This window comes from Anabrus simplex, chromosome X, assembly GCF_040414725.1.
Source record: "Anabrus simplex isolate iqAnaSimp1 chromosome X, ASM4041472v1, whole genome shotgun sequence".
In the NCBI taxonomy this organism is placed as follows: Eukaryota; Metazoa; Arthropoda; class Insecta; order Orthoptera; family Tettigoniidae; genus Anabrus; species Anabrus simplex.
This window is the reverse complement of record NC_090279.1, coordinates 222,086,527-222,098,197: the sequence shown is the minus strand read 5'-3', so window position 1 is coordinate 222,098,197 and position 11,671 is coordinate 222,086,527. Positions and strand designations below refer to the sequence as shown.

Sequence of the window (11,671 nt, the reverse complement as noted above, 5' to 3'; positions counted from 1 at the left end):
CATGTAAGGTTGAATACAAGTCTGTGTAATTTGCTGTTAAATACTCAATAATCAATTAGTTTTCAAGCTTTGTGTTAATTTTCATGTGGAACATGGATTTGTTAGGCCTATACAGTAGTAGTGATGGTGATGAAGATGTAATAGGGGGTGGACAAAGACGTAAAAGAACTTTCAGAAGTAGGGTTAACATGGCTTTCACAAGCTTTTATGAATACAATGAAAGTTTTAGAATTAGTTCAGTAAAACTGGAGTCAATCCTATAAGAGGCATGCAACTGACAGAAACCGTGCTCTACTTATAGCATTACAATGGTTAGGAAATGGAGGCCAATATCATGCAGTAGGTGATATGCAGAGCAGTTCATTCTGTTGTAAATGCAGTGAATATTGTCAAGTTTCCCTCAGTTGTTGACTGGCCACATAGTTCGAGAGTTCCGTGCTATTGCTCGTATGCCTCAAGTATGTGGACATATTGATGGAACACTAATAAACATTGATGCTCTTGAGGTAGGACATGAAAACGACTTTACTGATAGGCATGGGAACCATTCCATAAATTGCATGGTAGTGTGTGGACCACATCTTAAGTTCTACTACGTAAGGGCTACGTGCCCTCTAAGTATGCATACCCACTTCAAGAATGGCTCATTACACCTGTCTTGGATAATATAAATGACCCTGCAGTTATGTGATTTAATAAATCTCATAAGTCAACAAGACGTATAATTGAAAATGCCATTGGGATCTTAAAAGAGAAATTTCCTTGTGTCAATCATCTTAGAGTTAACCTTACTTTTGCAGCTAATATTTTTATTTGTTGTGTTACACTTTGTAATATTTCAAGAGAACTTCAAGGTCAGAATATGATGAACATAGAACCTGTTGAAAATGAAAACAATGAATCAGATTTTGACTATGTACTGCAGAATATTATAAAATTATTATGTACAAAGTTGTTTACCATGATAACCTAACCTTAAAATTTAAGTGATAAGAATGTAGGCCTATGTGACGATATATGTTTTAGTACTTGTAACAGTGGCTTTCTTTAAATTCTGCAAGACATCTCTAATATGTAAAATCTACATTGTCTGTGATAAGACCCAGAGATAAAACAATATTATGAATATTCCTCCACTCTCCAACTTTGTCTTCTTTCATGAGTGAAGGAGAGAAAGCTCCTAACAAAATTCCTTCGCATCCCTGATTTTATTCAGGATTAAAATTTTCTTTGCAATTTGTTGTTGTTTAGAACTACTCATGTTTGACTCCACTTGGCTATCTCACAGAAATCAGCTGACTTGTAAGACTTGTAGAGAAATGTACCAACCTTACAATTGTTTGAAACAAAAATTTCCTACTTGTAACTACAACTTGTACACTTGTAGACTTGTAGCTTTATGAAACAGGCCCCTGAAGACAACAGAATAAAATGCAGGCCAGTGAAATTAAATGTTTAAGAGGAAAGACAAGACAGGGCAGAGGACGTCAGGAAGGAAACAGAAGTGGAAAAGCTTTACGACAGAATGGAGTTGGTTTGGACACGCTAAGGGAAAGATGCCGACGCACATGATGGAGAGCCAAATAGGAAGAGGGAGACACAGACTAAGGTGGCTGAAAATGAACAAGAATCGTTTAATTAGCCTGGATTGGAACAATGGTGGTTCAATAGAGGAAGAAAGAAAAGTGCCATAAACATGTGGAGCTGGACGAGGGAAATGGAAACATTAAAAACTTGAAATATTGTTCAGCTGCCATGGCAATGAGTTAACGTGCAATGGATGTGGTGGTTGTCATAATTGCCTTTATAAGCAGCAAAATTGCCATCAGATCAGGGATCCGACAGGATGGGAAGTGTTTAAGAGAGACGGAATTGTTATCGGTGCGATACTGCATAGGATGCATACTGACTGGAGGGTGATTTGGGATTTAAATGAGTCTAAGGAGTGGGATATTCGGGAAACTGGGAGCGAGATTTGTAGATTCTAATGGGTGGGTAGGAGATAGGCATCTGCCTTCACTTGAACCGCAACAGTGTGTATAAGATCAGAAGGGTTATAGGGAGCAGGAATTCAAGTAGGGATGACATGAAGTTCTTAATGTTAAACTGTAAAAGGAAAGGAATAGAATTAAGTAATTTAATAGATATATATTTACCAGATATTGTACACAGCTGAGGAGTGATATCTCATGAAGCTGAACAGGATAGGAACGATAGGAGGGGGGAGTATTAATACTGGTGAAGAAATAATTTGTAGGCCATGAAAATGTTAAGGATGAGAAACATATGTTCATGTCCAAGGATAATAGACACCACAATGTTTTTGAAGTGTATAGACCTGGAAGGGGTGACAATGATCCAGAATTATTTGATAGGATAATCAGCTAAGTGGCAACTCTTGTGAAGGGCATCCGGTCATAAACATTTGTTATTACCCAAACATGTAGAGAAATGGGACAATCAGCTAACTAGGGAATGGAAGAGAGAGTAAATGTTAACTGGGAAGGACAGCTGAATCAGAAAGTGACTGAACTAACTAGGGGAAGAATATTCCAAACGTGTTGATAAAACCAGAGGAGCTATGTAGAGAAAGTTTAGTGATCACTACGCTATTTTTATCATAGTTAGAAATATATATGATAGAAAGGAAAAGTACTATGGTTGTTAAGAAGGGCATGAGGGAGACAATCCAGCCCACTAAGCCTATGGAATTGTAATATCATGTCTACTAGAATTTTTGTAAAATTCAGGATCCTTGTGGTCACCGTACAGCCTATGGGATGGGTTTATGTGAGGTGTATTATAACAGAGAAGTGCAGGTTACAAAGAAATAGACTGGTTGTGGAAGTAAGAAGAGCTTATTTACTACGAAATTGAATTTAGCAACTAAGTCATCTGCAGATAACATGATGGCAGTCAGGAATTTTAGCCAAACATGGAGGAGTAAGTATAGGTACTTTAAGGAAGGCTACTACTCCCTTGAAGGGGAAAGGTGAGGGGCCTGTCCAGTGCCGAGACCCACTCTGCATCCACCGACTTAAGGCAGAAACAGGTTCGAGGAACCATTAATGAACGAGCGGAGTGTACATGTGGTGATTTACAGAAAGTAGAAGTATTTTGTCAGCAATACTAGATAATAAAATTAAATACAAAAGATAGAAAATTTGAAAACCAGAAAAGCAGCTGGAAATGGTAAGACTTCTGGGTGAAGGAGTGATACCAGATGGTAAAGTAGTCCCAGTGAAGAATATAAAGCAGACAATTACAGGCCAGTCAGCTTAACATGTGTTGCATGGAACCTCTGTTGATATAAGACATGTTTGCAAAACTACTAACTGCTTAACTTGAAGGATTTCAGCTAGATGAAGCAGATATTTTAGATTCAGGTCAAATGGATTGTATCCCTCTTGACCTATGCAAGGCTTTTCAGCGGATAGATCATGGAAGACTACTGGTATTAGACTACACAAAAGAGTGAGTGAATAGGTTTCTAGAAAACAGATCTCAGTAAACGATTATCTGATCCTGTACTAATGAGGAGGGGTCCGTTATGTTTTTATGGTATGAGTGAAGAACTAGAATTACAGTAAGACTTCTTGCAGATGACACGTTATTCCGTACAGAGAGTCACAGGCAAAAAGACCTGGACAATGCCGGGGGATAAATGGGGTTGTAAGTTTGCTCTCAGTTTTAGTTACAGTGTTGATGGAGTGGAAGTGTACGTATCTGTTAAAATAAGGAACCATGTGACCTTGCCACAGTGCGTTCCAGTTAAGCAAATAGCTGATCCGTATCTGTCTAGAGACCAGACTAACGAATGGTTCATCGAAAAGGGGGAGCAGCCTCTCGGAAGTTGACTGATATGGCTTTGTAATAATACTTAACATGGCTTAGCTATGTTGATGCTGCAACGGGAAACTACAGCCGTAACTAACTCCCGAGGACATGCAGCTTTGATGATGGCTTCCTCCTGGGTAAAATATCCCACCCCCCCACTTGAATCTCCAGGTGGGGACTCCACAAGAGAGAGCAAACATCAGGAAGATGGATACTGAAAGTCGGAGCGTGGAATGTTAAAGCTTGAATCGTTGTGGTAAGTTAGAGAATCTAAAAAGGGAAATGGATAAGCTAAAGATGGATGTACTTGGTATAAGTGAAGTACATTGGCAGGAAGAGCAGGATTTTGGTCAAGCGACTACAGAATTATCAACACAAAATAAAACTGGAGGAAATGCAGGAGCTGTTTAATAACAAATAAGAAAATAAGGCAGTGGGTAAGCTACTATGACCAGCAGAGTGAAAGGATTATTGTTGTCAAGATAGACACCAAACCAATGCCCACCACAATAGTACAGGTCTATATCCCTACTAGTTCAGTGGATGATGAGGAAGTTGAAAGAATATATGAAGAAATAGAAGATTTAACCCTCGAAGTGCTATCGTCTCACTACAAGACGATTCGGATCCCAGCTGAAGTGCTATCATCTCGCAGTAAAATCGATATAACTCCTAAAATCGGTATAACAATCAATTTTAGGAATATTCTCACTGCGAAATTAAATTCTTACGAATCGTCTCGCTGCGAGACGATAGCACTTCAGCTGGGATCCGAATCGTCTCGTAGTGAGACGATAGCACTTCGAGGGTTAATACAATATGTAAAAGGTGATGAGAACCTGATTGTGATGGGAGACTGGAATACAGTGGTAGGCCAAGGAAGAGAAGATAATGCCGTGGCAGAATTTGGACTGGGACAAAGGAAAGAAAGAGGAAGTCGACTGCTTGCTTTCTGCACTGATCATAATTTAGTCCTTCCTAATACTTGGTTCAAACACCACAAACGACAGCTGTGTATGTGGACGAGACCTGGAGACACTGGAAGATATCAAACAGACTTCATTATGATCAGGCAGAGATTCAGAAACCAAGTGATGGATTGCATAACATTCCCAGGAGCAGACGTGGACTCTGACCACAACTTGTTGGCCATGAAACGCCATCTGAAGTTGAAGAAACTGAAGAAAGGAAGGAAGGAAGGCAAGGAGGTGGGATGTAGACAACTTGAAAGAAAAGAATATGAGAGATTGTTTCAAGCAACAAGTTGCAGAAGGACTAAATGAAAAGGCTGAAGGAAACACAATAGATGAAGAATGGACAGTCGTGAAGAATGAAATCAGGAGTGCTGGTGAAGAAAGGTTAGGAAGACTGGAAAGATCAACTAAGAATCAATGGATAAGGAGATACTAGACCTGATTGATGACAAAAGTACAAGAATGCAAAAAAATGAGGAGAGCAGAAAAGGATACAGGTGATTAAAGAATGAAGTGGATAGAAAGTGCAGGACAGATATGAAAGAATAGCTGAAAGAGAGGTGCAAGGATGTTAAAGGTTTCATGGTCCTAGGAAAGGTGGATGTTCCATACCGGGAAATCAAGGAAACATTTGGAGAAAGGAAAGCAGGTGTATGAATATTAACACATTCACTGCCAAGCATTCTAAGGTGATTTAAATGCCCTGTGCCAGCCAGCCATTTCTAAGGAAGGTGAACTAGTTTGACATAGTTACAAATTAAAGTGCATATAAAGGAAAATAGCATACACAATAGCATGAAAATTTCAAATTACCTTCGGTAATGTTTAAAATGAGCTGAAAGTGATTTCTAGGCATAACTTCATTGAATATGGGAGCAGCAAACATGTTTGTTGTCCAATAGGCTTTTTTATGATACTGGTTATCATCCAAAGACCTAAAATATTTCTCATCTGATCTGAAGTAGCAGGCCTCCAATTATCATACCTGCAGTATTTGGTAAATGGTCTTTCTACTGTGTTCAAATTTTTTTCCGCGTTTGTTATGAGAAATGACAGAAATGCCGGCGTGAAGGACAACATGAAATATGCCATGCAAGATTCATCACTACGTAATTTATTCACATCGTCGTTCTTTGAATAAATGGGCATATGTCCAGCTTGATTGGTGTCTGACCAGTCATCCAAATCAACGCCAGATGTATCCTCCGAAAATAAATTGTTAATTATTGCTGGACTTTCCTCATCAGGTTCAGATGAATCGCTATCACTCTCCTCCACACAAGACACTCTGACTCACAATCAGCACACACACAGCTTGTATATCGCCTTCCTGGAAGTATTCTGCACTTTTGTACAATTTACAGGCCATTTAACAAGAGTGCAAAGACACTAACTGAGAACAAACGCGCGGTTACTCAACAAGTGAGGATAGCACGTGTTCGGGTGTAAACAGGAATGTGGTTTGTGTTGTATGTCCGGCGCTCCCTTTCACGCTCAGCCAGCCAGATGCACGCGCGCCTGTGTATCATTCTGCTAGCTTCGACGCGCAGCCCTCAGTGCGCGTGCCTGACCATCGAGTGTACTATAAATAGGAGCTCCCTGTCTGCTCACTTGCCCACTTGCCCGGTGTCCAGCTCCAGAATACACCCTACGTCGAGCACGGAGGCTACTCCTCTTGAAAATGTGCTTCGACCAGGTGGACTGAATTTCTGGCAGTACGAGGTTTCACCTCTGGTCACCGCTCCCTTACCTGTTTCCACTGCCTATGTTCCGTAATTCTTTTACAAGCCATTTTCATTCCCTAACTTATGCAAGCTCCCTTAGTTTCGCTAGGTGGAATTTCTTCAATCAATTGAACTTGCTTTTTAGGAATTCAGGCACTTCAACAAACAAGGACTCTCATAAACATTTATGTAGTGTGCCAGATAGTTCTCGACTATCAAAGTGTCAATTCACAAAGACTATCTTTTCAAGATAGAAGTGTATATAAAGACTGCAAACCTGTACATATTGTATAAAGACAGACTTTTCTCAAGATTCAATATTCCTTTTTGCTTCAAAATAAATTTCAGTTATTTGTGTAAATATTATAAAGTGAAGCAAATAAAAGTTGTGTTCTGTAAACTTCAACCTTGGTTACAACAGTTTGTATGTTTATCAATAGACACACTGATCCTTCATTTTGAATCTGTGAAAGTTAGACTGCATTTGGGTGACATCTGTGGGAGCTACAATGAATTAATTGAACATATGCACTTAAAGATCGATGTGTTTGGAACTGCCAGCGGGCTAATTTTAAAACCTTATTGTAAACTGAAATACCAAGTTTCATTAAAACATCACCCATTTTCTGATGATGCTGTACCCAGACATAGAATACAATATTAACAGACTACAACGTTGCAGTTAGAAACAATGCTATCATACTACACTACATCAGCGTTCTAAGAATGACCCCGCCCTGCTCTGCGCATTCCTGGTAGGCCATGGGGTTGGTTAGTTATTATCTAACTCCGCCAGTATTCAGGCAAGCTGCTCTACTCGGGACACAATACTTTAGAACAAACAATGTTATTGTTGATCATTTTTATGTGTTTTTGATGTTGTAGGCCTTCTTCCAACATCTGAAGTAAAGCAAGTCCGACTTCCTCTAGTCTTATTCTTCAAGCAATCGGTCCTTCACTAATTTTTCTCATTTTCCTTGTTGACATGGGCTGATGACTACATGGTTTTCAACCACCACCATTGCCAGTTAACACAATTGAACACTATTTCCACGTTACTGATGCCCGGCGCTGATACGGACTAAGCAACAAAAGTCAGAATTCATGAATTCTGTTCAAACTGTGCAGGACATCTGTTATGTAGTATTTATCGGTAGGACCACTAATAATATAGATACTTGAGACCATTTCACTCAGAGTAAATAAAATTTGTTGTAGCCTATTAGCTGACTTTGCATACCAGTGTTCATTAAATTCTCTTCAGCATTTTCCTTCTTACTGTTGACATGACCAATACAGAAATACAATTCTTTTTAAATTCTGAGCAGAGCACAGACAAAACTCTATATTGAACCAGGAATGCTTGCTAGTCTAGCGTCCAAACTTGAAGTATTTCGAATTTAAAATACGCGCTGCCAACCTCTGCTAGCGAACTTGCTGTGAGCTCGTGCTGGTCAGTCGAGGACAAACATCACTTCAACATTCCATTTCTTTTATGGTTAATAACTAGCTCAATAGAAATAGTACAATCACTCGAACTACTTCACCATGTAGCCAGTATTAGAATCTACATAACTACCAAGTTCTACGAAAATCCGTGAAGGATTAACGGAGTTATTGCAGGTTCAAGTGATAGCTCAATTTCGTGATGCACATGGCAGAATCAGTATAAAAGAAGCCGGGTGACAAGCCTAGGTACAGTATTATCCCAGCCATGCCGGTTGGCTGATGGAAGTTCTAGGACGTGACACTGTCAGTCTTCAAAGTCTGCACTTAAACTCTACGAAGTTCATCATGTAAGGTGACTAAAATATTTTCAGTCATAAGGAACTTTAACTTTGCATCTCAAGTAGTGCAGTTTTGAACTTGTACTTTTCCAAATGACATTACATGTCAGGAAACATTAGTTCATAATTTTGGACAGTGGATTCGAACTTATAGTCAGATCATCATCATCACTTCAGATATTGAATTATAATATTAGAACTTGTGTTTCAAGTGGAATTCAAATATTCTTGCACTTAGAGTCTTTACAACAGTGAATCGAAACTTGAGTACAGCTCAAATGCTGGTTGACGTTTAACCTCATATTACTGTACAGTTAGATGAACACAGTAACTTCAGTGAACGTGTAAATAATCTACTAAGTACGATAATTACGTGTGAACAGAACCAATTTCACGGGTAGGCACTGACTTCAACTAAAAGCAAAATTAATGCAGTGAACAGTGACAGCATTGTGATGTGCAAACTTGGAAATAATCCAAAGCAATGGGTAGTAGGACGTAAGTAAAACTCTATTAAGTATGTGTGTCCTGTTTTGTTGAACAGTGTAAATTATTTATTTTACAATCTTTAAAACTATGCCGAGTGAGAGAGCATGTTCGATTTCATCAACCTTTGACCACAGAATAGTATCTCTATTTCCTCTTAAATCTGAGACTAGTTCAGTTACCTTAGAGAAATGTTTGTGATTCATCTTACTGACATTCAGCGCGGTGCTTTCCCAGTTCTTAATAATAATGTTATTTGCTTTACATCCCACTAACTACTTTTTACGGTTTTCGGAGACGCTGTACAAGCTCTTCAAGCTAGCTAAGCAGAGGCATATTTTTCCTTGTACAATATATACAGATGTTGCATTCAGCCTTACCATCCACGACAAACAGGTTGTGTGCAATCCCTAAAGCTAGGGGTTAGCTAAACTCATTGCAGACTCTACCCTACCTGCTCCTTGACCTTCTTCTCAAGCTCGTGTTTGGTCTTCTTGAGATGCGCCACCTCCTCCTCGGTCTTGCCACCAAACATGAGCTCGTCCAGCTCCTGGGTCAGGGCTGCCACTCTCTCCTCCTTCAGCTCCAGCTCAAGTCGCACAGCCTGAAAGTAATACCGACAAATATATAGAGCTGTGTACAAGTCCATTCATCATTTACTCTACCTTTTGGTTATTCTCTTTCTTATCGGCTTTTCTACATGTGGGCTTTCTCGAATGGCCCAGGATACAATGGGCCGATTGCAGAAACGGTGTTTAGACGATGTCTACGGTTAAACAATGCCTAAGTACAGCTGCTGCATTGCAGATACGTTATTTATCACTTGCACATCATCTAAAACCGAAACACTGCCAAGAGCACTGTTTAACCTCGAATGAGAGGAGTGAATCACAATAAGAGGTTATGTACCATGAAACATGTAATTTGTATCATCATGTTGAGACGATTCCGGAAAGAAAGGTTAGTCCGACGACCTCTCCGGGTCGCCAACTGCGAAATCACAGCAATTAGTTTGAAATGTACGGGGAGGTACCTAGAGCTTAAAATTTGATTTAGCTTGTTTCTTGAGAGTGACAAAGGGACAGTCCGGTAAATGTCAACTTGAATACAATTCTTGGCAACTGATATATTTTATCATGCATGGGGGGGTTTTCATGAAATTATAGGTCACTTTGACTACATACATATCAGAATTACTTGTCCCAATTGTCAGAAGGCTGTCACATACATCAACCGGGAGGGATTCACTTATATTTACTGCCAAGTAAGCACACACAATAATGAAAACTAAAAAGCAGGTTGCATGTGGTTGCGCTAATTCAGACAAGTTTTCAGCAACTATGAGATAGGTAAAGGCAAGTGGTGGTCATTACTGTTTACTGGGCAAGAAGAGCCGTGGCCATCATAGTAGCCCTAGTATTTGCCTGGTGTAAAAATAGGGAAACTAAGATCTCCAGAATGCAAGCTACATCTACATCTCTTACAACACATTCGGTTACACATTACTATTGTTTCATCTTTCCTTCGCAGAGTAGATTACACTCACCGTAACAACGCTATAATCAAAGCTACATGCCCGTCGCTTTAGTGTCGATAATATTATGAGATTTTATTTCCACCGAAAGTGATATTCTTATCTGCGGGCAAGTCATGCTCATGCTTAACCATATTTGAGTAATGTGTAGGAAGACAAACAGCTGACTAGCATTCAGTGCGAGCACCGACGAATTTCATTGGTTGCGACAAGCAAAGAGTTACATGAAAGATACTTCTGTCTCCATTTTTTAACCAATATTGAAGCTTTAAACGATGTCTATTAAACACCAGAATGAACATTGTTTATGCAATGGAAGATCATGATCGATTTAGACGTTGTTTAGGTAAACGATGTCTAAGGCTTAAAACTAGTCAACGTTTCTGCAATCGGCTCATAGGGTTCCATTCCTAACCTATGGGCACTCCAATATCTACACTAAAGGCTAATCTACGCATATGCAAGTAAATCTGAGTCTAAACATTTTTGTAGGTGTATATAATCAAAGACTTTAGGGGTATATAATGACAACCCTCATTTTGTGATTCCTGAGATATAAAGGAATGAATTTTCACAAATTATTTACAGCTAAAATGTTTAATCTTTGAAACATCTTACTCAATACAATGGTAAAGGTAATCCTTCTTTATAACATCCTGGAGTAAAAATGCATACAGAACCAGTATTATAGTTAATTAGAGTATATTAAACACTGACTGTGCCAATCAATTTGAGGGTTATAATTGTTTACATCCAATAATGATAAAAGCAGAGAACTGACGATCGAAGAATATACTGTATCTCAGTTTCTGAAGTTTTGCCTCAAGTAATTTGTTTACTGCCCTAGGAAAGGAAGAAAAATGCTTAATGTTATTGCTTTTATGTTCCGAACTACAGTCATTAAGAATAAATCCCACTGAAACTGCAGATTCGGTATGGAACAACCTGAAGACGGCTGCGGGTAGTGCAAGCAAGAAAATACATGGCCACAATCCATTTCCTAGGAAGCTATGGTTAAGTGCCGAAACTTTGAGGCTAATAAAGGAAAGGAAACAGCTAAAAAGTAACAATTATGAAACTGATGAATATTTAAAATGCACGCATCACTATCTCGGAAGATTCAAAAGAATATTCCGGATGTGGTGCTGGTAAAACCACATGAGCTCTATAGAGAAACCAAAGTAATAGATAGTATTAGTGATCACGAAGCTGTTTTTATGGTAGTTAAAAATAAATGTGATACAACGGAAGGTCTTAACAGTAGGAATATTACGCAGTACCATGTGGCTGATAAAATAGGAATGAGGGAATTTTTAAAAAGTAACTATG

General features: G+C 39.0%; 1 protein-coding gene across 9 annotated transcripts in view; it reads right to left on the bottom strand.

Moving 5' to 3' along the window:
• Mhcl (Myosin heavy chain-like) overlaps positions 1 to 11,671 on the bottom strand; it is a 399,178-nt gene that overhangs the window by 59,485 nt on the left and 328,022 nt on the right. For all 9 annotated transcript variants that reach the window (XR_010861825.2, XM_067159638.2, XM_067159641.2 and 6 more), the window contains one exon: positions 9,263 to 9,412. Coding sequence is in view for 8 of the 9 variants with exons in the window: in XM_067159638.2 (XP_067015739.2) it covers positions 9,263 to 9,412 (150 nt within the window). In the remaining variant the exon portion in view is untranslated. The remainder of the gene's footprint in view (positions 1 to 9,262; positions 9,413 to 11,671) is intronic.